Source organism: Salvelinus sp. IW2-2015, linkage group LG15 (assembly GCF_002910315.2).
Source record: "Salvelinus sp. IW2-2015 linkage group LG15, ASM291031v2, whole genome shotgun sequence".
Classification (NCBI taxonomy): domain Eukaryota; kingdom Metazoa; phylum Chordata; class Actinopteri; order Salmoniformes; family Salmonidae; genus Salvelinus; species Salvelinus sp. IW2-2015.
The window spans coordinates 25,479,350-25,494,911 of NC_036855.1; the positions used below are offsets into that span (position 1 = coordinate 25,479,350).

General features: G+C 42.6%; 1 protein-coding gene across 1 annotated transcript in view; it reads right to left on the reverse strand.

The window, feature by feature from the left end:
* The window catches only part of LOC111973672 (coronin-1C-A), a 73,613-nt gene extending 58,792 nt beyond the window's left edge, over nt 1–14,821 (reverse strand). Inside the window, exons 1-2 of the mRNA XM_024001044.2 lie at nt 14,763–14,821; nt 9,311–11,879 (exon numbers count right to left, since the gene is read on the reverse strand). Of these exons, the coding sequence (XP_023856812.1) occupies nt 9,311–11,873 (2,563 nt within the window). The 5' untranslated portion in view covers nt 11,874–11,879; nt 14,763–14,821. The remainder of the gene's footprint in view (nt 1–9,310; nt 11,880–14,762) is intronic.
* Nucleotides 14,822–15,562: the final 741 nt, after the last annotated feature.

Consider the following 15,562-nt stretch of genomic DNA (forward strand, 5'->3'; position numbering starts at 1 on the left):
TCATACAATGTGATTCTTGGATTTTTTGTTAGATTCCGTCTCTCACAGTTGAAGTGTACCTATGATAAAAATTACAGACCTCTACATGCTTTGTAAGTAGGAAAACCTGCAAAATCGGCAGTGTATCAAATACTTGTTCTCCCCACTGTATGCATGTATGTATGTATGTGTGTATGTATGTATGTGTATGTATGTATGTATGTATGTATGTATGTATGTATGTATGTATGTATGTAACGGATGTGAAATGGCTAGCTAGTTAGCCGGTACGCGCTAGTAGCGTTTCAATCAGTTACGTCACTTGCTCTGAAACCTAGAAGTAGTGTTGCACCTTGCTCTGCAAGGCCGTGGCCTTTGGTGAGCGATGGGTAACGATGCTTCGGTGGCGACCGTTGATGTGTGCAGAAGGTCCCTGGTTCGCGCCCTGTCGGGGCGGAGACGGTTTAAAGTTATACTGTTACATGGTGCCGTGACCCGGATCACTGGTTGCTGCGGAAAAGGAGGAGGTTGAAAGGGGGTGAGTGTAACGGATGTGAAATGGCTAGCTAGTTAGCGGGTACGCGCTAGTAGCGTTTCAATCAGTTACGTCACTGCTCTGAAACCTAGAAGTAGTGTTGCACCTTGCTCTGCAAGGGCCGCGGCTTTTGTGGAGTGATGGGTAACGATGCTTCGTGGGCAACCGTTGATGTGTGCAGAAGTCGTCCCGTGTTCGCGCCCTGGCGAGGGGACGGTTAAAGTTATACTGTTACATATGTATGTATGTATGTATGTATGTATACACATACCATCTATTGCATCTTGCCTATGCCGCTCTGTCATTGCTCATCCATATATTCTTATTCCATATATTTACTTAGATTTTGTATGGATTAAGTATCTTGTGGAATTGTTAGATATTGCTGCACTGTCAGAACTAGAAGACTTCGCTACACTCACAATAACATCTGCTAACCATGTGTAAGTGACCAATAACATTTGTTTGATGGGCGAATTGCTGAAAGAAGCCACTACTAAAAGGTCACCAATAAGAAGAAGAGACTGCTTGGGCCAAGGAAACGATGAGTCCAAATTTGAGATTTCGGTTCCAACCACTGTCTTGAATTCAAGGCACACTTAACCAGCATGGCTACCACAACGATACGCCATCCCATCTGGTTTGCGTTTAGTGGGACTATCATTTGTTTTTCAACAGGATAATGACCGAAAACACTCCTCTAGGCTGTGTAAAGGCTATTGACCAAGAAGGAATGTGCTGGAGTGCTGTATCAGATGACCTGGCCTCCACAATCACCCAACCTAAACCCAATTGAGATGGTGGATGAGTTGGACCGCAGAGTGAAGGAAAGCAGCCAAAAGTGCTCAGCATATACAGTTGAAGTTGGAAGTTTACATATACAGGTTGGAGTCCTTAAAACTCGTTTTTTAACCAATCCACAAATTTGTTAACAAAATATAGTTTTGGCAAGTCGGTTAGGACATCTACTTTGTGCATGACACAAGTAATTTTCCACAATTGTTTACAGACAGATATTTCACTGTCTCACAATTCCAGTGGGTCAGAAGTTTACATACACTAAGTGACTGTGCCTTTAAACAGCTTGTAAAATTCTAGAAAATTATGTAATGGTTTTAGAACTTCTGATAGGCTAATTGACATCATTTGAATCAATGTGTTGTACCTGTGTACCTGTGGATGTATTTCAAGGCCTACCTTCAAACTCAGCCTATTTGCTTGACATCATGGAAAATCAGAATAAATCAGCCAAGACATCCTTGGAGCAATTGCCAAACGCCTGAAGGTACCACGTTCATCTGTACAAACAATAGTACGCAAGTATAAACACCTTGGGATCACACAGCCGTCATACCGCTCAGGAAGGAGACGTGTTCTGTCTCCTAGAGATGAACGTACTGTGGTGCGAAAAGTGCAAATCAATCCCAGAACAACAGCAAAGGAGCCTGAAGATGCTGGAGGAAACAGGTACAAAAGTATCTATATCCCCAGTAAAGCGTGTCCTATATCGACAAACTGAAAGGCCGCTCAGCAAGGAAGAAGCCACTGCTCCAAAACCGCCACAAAAAAGCCAGACTACGGTTTGCAACTGCACATGGGACAAAGATTGTACTTTTTGGAGAAATGTCCTCTGGTCTGATGAAACGAAAATAGAACTGTTTGGCCATAATGACCACGTTATGTTTGGAGGAAAAAAGGGGAGGCTTGCAAACCGAAGAACACCATCCCAACGCTGAAGCACCGAGAGGTGACAGCATCATGTTGTGGAGTGCTTTGCTGCAGGAGGGACTGTGCACTTCATAAAATAGATGGCATCATGAGAGAAAAAAATTATGTGGATATATTGAAGCAACAATCTCACAGACATCAGTCAGGAAGTTAAAGCTCTGGTCACAAATGGTCTTCCAATGGACAATGACCCACAAGCATACGTTCCATTCAAAATGTTTGTGAGCATAAATGTGATTAGGACAAAAGTCAAGGTATTGGAGTGGCCATCACAAAGCCCTGACCTCAACCCTATATCAAATTTGAGCAGAACTGAAAAAGCGCTGTGCGAGCAAGAGCTTAGAAACCTGATTCAGTTACACCAGCTCTGTCAGGAGGAATGGATCAAAATTCAACCATTATTTGTGGAAGCTTGTGGAAGGCTACCTGAAACGTTTGACCCAAGTTAAACAATTTAAAAAGGCAATGCTACCAAATACTAATTGAGTGTATGTAAACTTCTGACCCACTGGGAATGTGATGAAAAAATAAAAGTTGAATTAAATCATTCTCTCTACTATTATTCTGACATTTTGCATTCTTAAAAAAAGTGGTGATTAACTTAACTATGACAGGGAATTTACTAGGATTAAATTCAGGAACTGTGAAAAACTGAGTTTAAATGTATTTGGCTATGTGTATGTAAACTTCCGACTTCAACTGTATATGGGAACTCCTTCAAGACTTTGGAAAAGCATTCCTCATGAAGCTGTGAGAGAATGCCAAGCTGTGTGCAAAGCGCTCAAGGCAAAGGGTGGCTACTTTAAATATATTGATGATATTTTGTATGATGATCATGTGACTATTTAGTTAGTAGTATAGATATTATTTAAACCCTTGAATGAATAGGTGTTTCCAAACTTTTGACTGGTACTGTATATATTGGACTTACGGATCAGAAAAGCCTGTGGTTACCAAATACTTTCAGCATAGAAATCATTCAAATATATAGTGGTGTAAAGTTCTTAAGTAAAAAATACTTTAAAAGTACTACTTTTGGGGATATCTGTACTCTTTACTATTTATATTTTTTGGCACCTTTTTACTTAACTACATTCCTTAAGAAAATAATGTACTTTTTACTCCCTGACATCCAAAAGTACATATTAACTTTTCAATGCTTAGCAGGACAGAAAATGGTTCCAATCACATACTTATCAAGAAACATCCATGGGCATCCCTACTGCCTCTGATCTGGCGTACTCACTAAACACAAATGCTTTGTTTGTAAATTGTTGTGTGTGCTCCTGCTTATCCGTAAATTAAAATAACAAGAAATTGTGCTATCTGGTTACATAATATAAGGATTGTGAAGTGATTTTGTACTTTTATTTTTGATACTGAAGTATATTTAAAACCAAATACTTTCAGTAGTATTTTACTGGCTGACTTTCACCTTTACTTGAGTCATTTTCTTTTAAAAAGGTATCTTTACTTTTACTCAAGTATGACAATTGGGTACCTTTTTCCACCACGGTACATTTCTCATTCATCCACACGGTTCCATAATATTTTCTTCATCCCCACTTACAATAGGCTGTCACATAATGCACATTTCAGAACAACAACTAACGCCAGATCCGAATCGAATACCCGCAGAGTCACATAACTTGTTAAAAGAAGCGTTTTGACACATAACTCTTTATATCCTCAAGCGGCAAGATGTGGTAAGGCATTACTCACCAGTGAGACCATTCTCTCTGAAAACCTGCCGGGGTATTACTTGCGGAATTGGACAGAGCAGCCAAAAAACAATGTCGTTAATCATAAAAGAAAACAGCCACACCGCCAACATATCTATATCGCGCCGCACTGCATTCACAACTGGGACTTGCTTCCGAACCCCATTGCCTTGGCAGACTAGGTTGCCTGCCAGAACTCCATGCTTATATTGTGCATAAATACTGGAATTAGCTTCAGCTTATCTCTCTGAATTACAGTGTTAGTGTCGAGACTTGGTTCTTTCGCATGTTGATAGAGTTAAGAAAGCAGGGAATGCCTCGCAATAGTTAGGATGTGTCTAATCCTTCGGATTCGCTTTTCGTCACACTCTGTTGAGATGGCGAGGTTTTGCCGCAAGCTAGGATTGATGCACCCTCGCGTTAGCTGTTTACGCAGATAGTTAATCATAAACACACTCAAGCCTCCACTTTGCAGCTCTAGTTGCGGCTCATGTGGGCTTAGCGATCCCATCCCATGTGACCCACAAGGCATGCTGCTTTTGACAATTCTCAAATTTTAGAGAGTGTAGCAGGGCCAGAGAGCGAGTGGACGTCTAAAACTCTGCTCCAGAGAACTACTCGACCTTGCACCTGGCTTTTACTATACATACCTCTGGATGCTTAGACTGCATTTGCCCTTTCGTCTTACCTAGCTCTCACTCTGATGGGCCGGGTAGAGATGGCTGAAATATCTTCATCAGCGTCGCAGTCACTCAGTCAGTAACCTACAGGCGTGGAGTGCATCTCACTGCATGCTGTTATGATGGTGGCGACGAGGCGTTGCACTCGTTAATTAGTTCCCTCATAAGAGCCAGGGACCTCTCCCTCGCCAACTCTCAGAAGGATCTTTCTAATCCGCTCAATCGCCCCTCTAGAAACGCGAACTTGCGAAGGAGATGAGAGCGTAGGTCTGGTAATAAGTATACCTATCCACCCCAGTCCGCATATACTTGATTATCCTGCTCTTCAGTGATTTCAGCCAAGCGAGACTGCTCGCACGAGCTGACAGGGTAGGCTCACAAGAGTTAGGCGCCAACGCTGTGCTTGGGATGGCTACGCCCTCATCTAGGAGTGGATGTTCTCATACACTACTCGTCTATGAATGAGACACCAATGACATTGTATGCCTCTAGCTGTGCTTTGGGTTGATTATCCCTCTTTGAGGGTCTGAGTGTCAGCTGTTGCAAGGAGTCTTAGTACTACTCCGTCGGTAGTTCTAACAAGTACACACTCAACAGAATAGTGAAGTAGGACCTCAGAACCAGGCTGGAAGGGCTGAGGAAGAATGGAGGATTTGCAGGGGCGGCAACACGCGGGATCTGGATGCAATTTCAAAGCCACAAGCATAGAACCCCTGCAGTGGGGTCCGCTATTGCGCATAAAATGTGTACGGATGTTGTTCTTTTTGTATTGTTTTCTGCAAGCCGCCAGCATTATAAGGCATGAAATGCCCCGATGGAATGATGCACTATATGCCCTTGTCACTGAGATTCCTCCGAATCAACAAACAGAAAATATGCACTGCGGGGAAGACAACACCTAGACCCTATAGCACCTTCAGAGAGGCCGTTGCTATTGGATTTGATTCTAGAGGAGGCTAAGGACCCAATAAGGACACCTCGTTCCAAATTAACAGAGCATCCTGAGTACTGACTCCACTCCTAGGTGTATTTATAGAGGCGAGCCCGGCGCGTGCCCTCAAACAGGGTGGAACTCCGTGAGCTTCTCTTGGTTGCACTGCGTTGCTGCCACTGCTGGGCGTGGTATGTGGTAGTCCAATCCGTTGGCTCTCCCTCGGGATTTGGTCTCTGGGAGTCAGCGAACGAAACAACGGCGACGTATTGGATGAGCACGCTACTTCAGCTCTCAAAAATGAGACTTTAAAGGACAGAGCCTGTGTGCCAGCGAAAGGTGCAAAACACGAGCGCACAATACTTGCTCAGGTCACACTGAGTCCTGCTTTATAGACACTTGTGTAAATAGTACTAGATCCCCCAGCAGCCTCAATCCATTGAACGAACGACGAAAAACTGCCTCAGAGTGTGGATCGTCGCCCACTGCTCGTTTCCCAGTTGACAGAATTTGCTGACAAAGTCATCATAGGAAATGCTGCATAGCATTGCGTATGTATGTATGTATGTATGTATGTATACACATACCATCTATTGCATCTTGCCTATGCCGCTCTGTCATTGCTCATCCATATATTCTTATTCCATTAATTTACTTAGATTTGTATGGATTAGGTAGTTCTTGTGGAAWTGTTAGATATTGCTGCACTGTCAGAACTAGAAGCACTTCGCTACACTCACAATAACATCTGCTAACCATGTGTAAGTGACCAATAACATTTGATTTGATGGGCGAATTGCTGCAAAGAAGCCACTACTAAAAGGTCACCAATAAGAAGAAGAGACTTGCTTGGGCCAAGAAAAACGATGAGTCCAAATTTGAGATTTTCGGTTCCAACCACTGTCTTGAATTCAAGGCACACTTAACCAGCATGGCTACCACAACGATACGCCATCCCATCTGGTTTGCGTTTAGTGGGACTATCATTTGTTTTTCAACAGGATAATGACCGAAAACACTCCTCTAGGCTGTGTAAAGGCTATTTGACCAAGAAGGAATGTGCTGGAGTGCTGTATCAGATGACCTGGCCTCCACAATCAATTGAGATGGTTTGGGATGAGTTGGACCGCAGAGTGAAGGAAAAGCAGCCAATAAGTGCTCAGCATATACAGTTGAAGTTGGAAGTTTACATATACAGGTTGGAGTCCTTAAAACTCGTTTTTTAACCAATCCACAAATTTGTTAACAAAATATAGTTTTGGCAAGTCGGTTAGGACATCTACTTTGTGCATGACACAAGTAATTTTCCAACAATTGTTTACAGACAGATTATTTCACTGTCTCACAATTCCAGTGGGTCAGAAGTTTACATACACTAAGTTGACTGTGCCTTTAAACAGCTTGTAAAATTCTAGAAAATTATGTAATGGTTTTAGAAGCTTCTGATAGGCTAATTGACATCATTTGAATCAATTGTGTGTACCTGTGTACCTGTGGATGTATTTCAAGGCCTACCTTCAAACTCAGTGCCTATTTGCTTGACATCATGGGAAAATCAGAATAAATCAGCCAAGACATCCTTGGGAGCAATTGCCAAACGCCTGAAGGTACCACGTTCATCTGTACAAACAATAGTACGCAAGTATAAACACCTTGGGATCACACAGCCGTCATACCGCTCAGGAAGGAGACYRGTTCTGTCTCCTAGAGATGAACGTACTGTGGTGCGAAAAGTGCAAATCAATCCCAGAACAACAGCAAAGGAGCTTGTGAAGATGCTGGAGGAAACAGGTACAAAAGTATCTATATCCACAGTAAAGCGTGTCCTATATCGACAAACTGAAAGGCCGCTCAGCAAGGAAGAAGCCACTGCTCCAAAACCGCCACAAAAAAGCAGACTACGGTTTGCAACTGCACATGGGACAAAGATTGTACTTTTTGGAGAAATGTCCTCTGGTCTGATGAAACGAAAATAGAACTGTTTGGCCATAATGACCAATCGGTTATGTTTGGAGGAAAAAGGGGGAGGCTTGCAAGCCGAAGAACACCATCCCAACCGTGAAGCACGAGGGTGACAGCATCATGTTGTGGGAGTGCTTTGCTGCAGGAGGGACTGGTGCACTTCATAAAATAGATGGCATCATGAGGAAAGAAAATTATGTGGATATATTGAAGCAACATCTCAAGACATCAGTCAGGAAGTTAAAGCTTGGTCACAAATGGGTCTTCCAAATGGACAATGACCACAAGCATACTTCCAAAGTTGTGGCAAAATGGCTTTAGGACAACAAAGTCAAGGTATTGGAGTGGCCATCACAAAGCCCTGACCTCAACCCTATATCAAATTTGTAGGCAGAACTGAAAAAGCGTGTGCGAGCAAGGAGGCTTAGAAACCTGKRTCAGTTACACCAGCTCTGTCAGGAGGAATGGATCAAAATTCAKCCATTATTGTGGGAAGCTTGTGGAAGGCTACCTGAAACGTTTGACCCAAGTTAAACAATTTAAAAAGGCAATGCTACCAAATACTAATTGAGTGTATGTAAACTTCTGACCCACTGGGAATGTGATGAAAGAAATAAAAGTTGAATTAAATCATTCTCTCTACTATTATTCTGACATTTTGCATTCTTAAAATAAAGTGGTGATTCCCAACTTAACTATGACAGGGAATTCTTACTAGGATTAAATGTCAGGAACTGTGAAAAACTGAGTTTAAATGTATTTGGCTATGGTGTATGTAAACTTCCGACTTCAACTGTATATGGGAACTCCTTCAAGACTGTTGGAAAAGCATTCCTCATGAAGCTGGTTGAGAGAATGCCAAGCTGTGTGCAAAGCTGTCAAGGCAAAGGGTGGCTACTTTAAAATATATTTTGATTTGTGCAACTATTTTTTGGTTAGTAGATGATTCCATGTGTTATTTCATAACTTTGATGTCTTCACTATTATTCTACAATGTAGAAAATATATCTATATATTTTTTTTAAACCCTTGAATGAATAGGTGTTTCCAAACTTTTGACTGGTACTGTATATATTGGACTTACGGATCAGAAAAGCCTGTGGTTACCAAATACTTTCAGCATAGAAATCATTCAAATATATAGTGGTGTAAAGTWCTTKAGTAAAAATACTTTAAAAGTACTACTTTTTGGGGATATCTGTACTTTACTATTTATATTTTTGGCACCTTTTTACTTAACTACATTCCTTAAGAAAATAATGTACTTTTTACTCCCTGACATCCAAAAGTACATATTACATTTTCAATGCTTAGCAGGACAGGAAAATGGTCCAATTCACATACTTATCAAGAGAACATCCATGGGCATCCCTACTGCCTCTGATCTGGCGTACTCACTAAACACAAATGCTTTGTTTGTAAATTGTTGGTGTGCTCCTGCTTATCCGTAAATTAAAATAACAAGAAAATTGTGCTATCTGGTTTACATAATATAAGGAATGTGAAGTGATTTGTACTTTTATTTTTGATACTGAAGTATATTTAAAACCAAATACTTTCAGTAGTATTTTACTGGCTGACTTTCACCTTTACTTGAGTCATTTTCTTTTAAAAAGGTATCTTTACTTTTACTCAAGTATGACAATTGGGTACCTTTTCCACCACGGTACATTTCTCATTCATCCACATGGTTCCATAATATCTTTCTTCATCCCCACTTACAATAGGCTGTCACATAATGCACATTTCAGATGATAACTTGTAAAGCTCCTACCTTTTCTCACAGATGGTTTCCTCTCCAGTGCCTTCTCTGGGGACTTCTTGGGGAAGTCAAAAGCCGCCAACATTTGAGCCACCTTCACAGACTGGGCTTGCTCCGAAACCCAATCAGGCTTTGCTGCCAATGGCTTTGTCAAATCTGGATGCTTCAGCTTTTCTTGTAGTAGAATGTTCTCCTTTATGAGTTCAGAAACAGGCCTCGATTTAGGAGTATCCTGGTGTTTGTCACACTCTGAGGCAGTTTCGTCGTTGTCCTGGGTAGACTTTTCATCATAATGTACTGCAGTMGTGCGCTCTGTGACTTGCTGTGACACAGGCTCTGTTTTTAAAGTCTCATTTTGAGACTGAAGCGTCTCATCCATACTCCCTTGGCTTTCTTCTGATAGAGCCATCCCAGTTCCTACTGAGGCCGGGGTAGCCTCTATCACTACAACTGGGATGTCTGTTATTTGACGAGGGTCCTTATTGGTCTTAGCCTCCTCCATAGAATCATCATGCAAGGCCTCTGAGGTGCATAGGCTAGGTGTTGTCTTCCCCGCAGTGATATTTTCTGTTTGTGATGGAGGAATCTCAGTGACAGGGATAGTGCTGGGTGATTCATCCATTTTGTGCAAAGGCAGGGGCTCTGTGGTTTGATCATCCTCTTTGTTGCAGGATGTAGACTCCGTAGACTCAGTGATGACCTCAGACACTGAGGAAGATGCAGGTTTTTCTGCGATGACATCACTCCTAGAGGAGGGCSTGCCCTCAACAGGTGGACTCTGTGAGCTCTCTGGTGACTGCGTTTCAGTTGGGCGTGTATTTTCCATCGTCTTCTCCTCGTTTTGGGGCGAGGAAACTGTTGTTGCTGAGTCCTGCTCTGAACCTTTACAGTCAGCCTCATCCATTGGTGTGGATGTCCCCACTTCTCGTTCAGTGACAGATTCAGTCTCTAGAAGTGAAGCTGGTAGACAGATTATATCTGTGGAGTCCTGAGCAGTTTTCCCTGCCTGCTCACTCTTTGTCAGACTTTGTGGATGATCCTCCTCATGGCAGGGCTTGGTGTTAACTTCTGCTCCAGGGGGTCTCTCTGTTGCACATACAGAGGATGATGACAACATGGTTTCTTCCTCAACATCGCACTGTAATTCAGGGATATTCTTATCTAATGGAGCTGTCTTTGCAACATCAGCGGAGGATTTTGGTGTTGTTTTCATTACGACATGTTTTGGTGTTGTTTCCTTKACGGCAGGTTTTGGTTTTGTTTCCTTCACTGCTGATATTGGTGTTGATATGGCCCCTGTCTCAACACCCTGTGGATAAGGCTTTGTCTCAGATGTTTTCAGCTGGTCATGGTCGTCAGACTGGTCCCTTGARACAGAGACCACCTTTCTAACTTTGGAGAGATCTGGAGACGCCTCATTTTTGTTTCTTTTCAGTAGCTTCTCCAAAATAGAGCTTGGCCCTACTACAGGCACCATGGGCAAGTCTTCTTTGTCCCCTTGATTGGGAGGGTCAATTGTAGGGGATCCTGCCCTGTCCAGCTCACTTTGTTTGTGATTATCATTCCGGCCAGACTGGAATGAGATGTCACATCTTGCTGCCTCTGACGCTTTATTCTCTTTCTCAATGTCACCCTTGTTTTCATCGTCATGTGGCTTTACCTTTCCCACTGTTGGATGGTCATGGTTCAAGGTCCCACCCACAACTGACAGACACTTTTTCCCTTTGGTCTTTTTCAATGATGATTGATGTTTAGTCTTATAGGGACCCGTCAGTTCTCTCAAACCGCCTACAGCTCCATCAGTGCACTTGGTGTCTTCATCCTCAACTGCCTCGGAGGTTCCATTTTTCATTTCCTGGTCTTTCTGAACAGGCAACTTCTTTCTTCCTCCCTCTTGTTCGACGTTATCAGTAGTTCCCGTATTAGTCCCACCCTTGCCAACTTCTACAGAACCCTCCTTCTTGTATTCCATGGTGGCCTCACCCATTGAAACTGTGGCATCAGTTTTCTCCACAGCTGTATTATACATCTGCCCAGTAACTTCCCCTAAAGCAGAGCAGAGGTTTTCTTCCTGGTTTTTCTGATGTGGCGCTGTTCTCTCATCTCGACGATACATCTTGGCAGTTTTACCCTCCTTCTTCTCCTTATCCCTCACGTTTTGGGTGGATTGTCTGGGTATTCTGGCCTTCTCCTTACTCTGTGTGTGACTCTCTGGGCTCTGGCTATTGTCCGGATCCTGTGGAGTCAGTAGAACAGTCCTGCCTCCCTCCTCTCCTCCAGCCCCTTCCTCTCTCATCTCCCCCTCCGTGGAAGGACTCACCCTTTTCTGAGTGCTAAGGTTTTTCTCTGCCGAAGGTGTTATTGGCTCCCTGCCTGGGCCTTCATCCAGATTCTCAGCGGCTGCTTTCCCTGGATCCTCCCCGGCGTTACCGGCCTCCTCACGGGGGGTTCCTCCCTCCATGGCACCGCCTGTGTCCCCACTTGCATCCCCCAGGTCGATGCAGGGCCCCCTCTCCTCCGCTTCTCCACCGCTGGCCTGTMTATCTCCCTCCACCTTATCTTGATTCTGCCCCATGCTAGTCTGTGGAGAAAGACAAGCCATTACCATCCTCACTCTTATGTAGCAGTCTACAACTGGCTTTGGCATGCCAGTCCACCACCGTTTATCTAACTGTAGACACTGTGCCCTGCTCTCCCACTGTGCCCTGCTCTCCCTGTCTCTCCCACAACCACTTTATTTCACAGCGGAGTGTATGAATAAATACATGTCCCACTGAGAACAGGCAGAGGTGGAAACATCAGCTGGAAACATGAGGTAGAGACAGGAAAATGAGCAGTGTAATTAGATATCAGGCACAAAGCCAGATTCATTTACTGTGAAATAMCTCAAATCTGACTATGTGTAGACACAGTGCAGACATTATATACCACTATGACATTATGTGAGCTAAAGGAGAGCAGAAAGTCACACTAAACAGAAGTAATTTACATGGTCTGCTCTGGCTAAGTGTCTTATGACCACAATCACTCTAGATTGTTCATGTTCTTGCAATGTTAACCCGTATTGGGTCAACTTAAGAAAAATACATTGGAGTCACAAGATTTAACTGAAACCTCCCTCATTTTCCCTCTGAGGATGATCATGTCAGCAGTCAGCACGTAGGACCTTAGCCAGGATTGTCAAATTCTGATGTATGTAAAAGTGGAGGTAGGGCATTAGTGAATGAAACAGCAGCCTAACAAAGTGATTAGATAATCCTGAAATAATATTTAATAGTAGGGTGAACAGAATGCAGGATATAGCCCTTTGATTCCAGGCTCTTAGATGGTCAGAGGGAAACCTGATTCGACTGCAGATGAAGCCKAGGCACATAAGGCCATTCGATATCTAAAGCCACAATGAAAATAATCCCTCTCTCTCTTTGGGAGTTTATGACGTTTTTGATAAAGTTGCTAGAGACTATTGTCTGCCTTTTCTGAACAAAATGTCTTTCCCAAGATTGGATTAAGTTATTTTTGTTCGATTATTGCAATTCAACCAATCACCGGATATTTGCTCTCACTAACAGTAGTTGACCTATTCTATAAATGAACGTCGGAAATCCAATACTGTATTTCACATATTTTAAAGCAGGATTTTCATACAATAACTTACTGCTTATACATTTTGCTTTTCTCTTTGTTATTCCAGTATTCCATCCATTGCTCTTTAACAGGCTGTTGTAYGGGTATTATCAATCTTAAAAAGTATATCTGGTGTTTGTTTCTTGTGTGTTTAGCTAATGTTTTTAGTTGTTTGCACATGAGTACGTCCAATAGCTACCATTGCTACCCATAAGTGATCTAGGCCTCCACTCCTGTTGCTAGAGTATGTCAGTTTGTCCACCATGTTACAGAGCTCATTTTCTCACACTGAACTGCAGGGGTAAGCAGAGAAAATAATGAAGCACAATGGACAGAGCTCTAGAACAAGAGTCTGTTTCCTGTCAATGCCCCCTTTCTCTTCTCTCCCTGTCTATCACTGCTGTGGCTGCTGCTTCCTTATCGTATGACTGCTGAACATTTACCAGACAGACAGAGACATGACTGGGTGAGAACATCTTATCTAACATTCACTCGCTGTGTCGAAATACAAACATGTTGAAAAAACATTGAATTCTCTGTGCGTGTATGCATGCAATTTGAAATGAAAATTACAGAACAATATATTAAAATGTTGAAATACATGTTTACATTACATGGTATATACATTATATATATCACTCAGCTCTAAGTCCAGTGTTAGAGTATTGTAGCTGAAATGAAGATAAGTGTAGCCTACCATCATTTGTCCTCTAGAGAGAGAGAAGGTTTCAGACTTGATAGTTTCTATAGCATTGGCACTGTACATCAAACTCACTATGGAGTCACAGCTAAACTGAACTCCTGTAGACTGTATAAAATAATTCCTGTGTGAAAAAAAACATTCCTTACATCACACTCCAGTCATGTGAACACTGATTACTACAAAGGCTCACCCTAAAAATACCCTCAGCTCAGACCCCTGAGAGTCCTGCAGGCCCCATCAGCACCATGAGGAGGACCCCTGCCTCAATGCAGCCCATCGCTGGCTACAACTACCCCATTGTCCTGCACCCTTCAGCCGTAGCGCCCAAGGCAGATCACTTGATCGCCTTGTGTTCTGCTGCTCCAATACACCCTGAATAAAGGGAAGTCAAACCAACAACAAGCCAGGAAGCACATGCAAAAAWAGTTATTCTAGTCTTACAGTAGCATCCTGAATAAAGGCAGTTTACAGTAGGCTACCCATTCCCAGCACTCTGGTAAGCTGACTGGTGCAAGCTGGACTCAGGGGTAGCATAGTACATTTAAATCACAAACACTCTAATTAGTATGATATGTTACGTTTCGTATGGTATGTATTCATTTGTGTATGTCCATCATCCATTTCGTATGATATGTTACAAATTGSAATTTGTACAATATGCAAATAAAATTCATGTGTTACTATTTCCAATTTGTTGTGGCTAACYTTAGCTAGGTGGCTAATGTTAGCTAGGCTAGGGGTTAGGAGTTAGGTTCAAGGGTTAAGGTTAGCTAACATGCTAAGTAGTTGCAAGTAGTTGCAAAGTTGCTAAAGTTGTTCGTGATTAGATTCGAACATGCAACCTTTGGGTATCTAGACATTCACGATATACACCCACCCATCAACCCCAACCAATGACCCTACTTTAATTTTTCCCTTAAGTAACCTGTCTCATGTAACCATACCAAACGTAACATATCATACTAATTTGAGTGTCCCGGATTTACATTTACTATGTTACGTCTAGTCTATGAGACCAGTCTGACTGGAGAGGCAGCCAGGGTTAGGCCTGGCTCCTTACAGTCACTACAGTGAGGTGTTGAATATAGTTTTGATCTGTCCTGTGTGTGTTTGTGTAAGAGCGAGACGGACACTCACCGGTTAGTTGTCTCCCAGCCGATTGCTCTCCCAGGACTGACAGAGCACTCTTTGTTGGTTGGTTATGTTGAGTCCTCCCTCAACTGCACTAGCAAGGGAGGCTTATATTCCAGCCTTGGGACGTCACAGCACATTTGCCTAATACAATAAGTGTCTTGTCAAGGTTTATCAATTAAGGCCAAACTCCCAGTTTCTAATTTCCATACTGTGGTGAGATACAAAACACACTGAAACCTGTAAAATCTATAAATCCACCATGCAGAGCCCTACTCCTCATCAACTCATTCAGGATGTGTTTATATTGAGCTCTAGAGCACCTTTCCCCCAATTCTGGACATATTGAGCTGTTCCTTACTAGACGTCTGATATCCCCTTATCATGGTCAGGTATAATGCATCCACAATGCTTCAGGTATAAGTTGGAACAAAGCATAGGCCTACACAAAAATAAAAAATAAATAGCTTGTTAGCAAAGAGCAATTTCTCAAACAAGAATTTTGGTAGAACTGACTGAGTGGGGAGGAGAAAACTGAAAACTAGCTGTTATTGGCAGAGAGGTTTGGAACTCTCTTTCTTATTGGTGTATTAACTAATTTACCACCTGGTGATGTCACCAGGCAGGCCAAGACTCCATCCCACCAAAACAGGCAGTCTTTTCAAAGAAATCTCATTTTTATCTGCACTGGACCTTTGAAGACCCATATTTAGAAACATCTCTGAGCGTGATCTTCACTTGTAGGGATATTCAATAGGGCACAGACAGAGTAGGCTATGATTGTGAGTGGATTTTTCAGAGCAGAG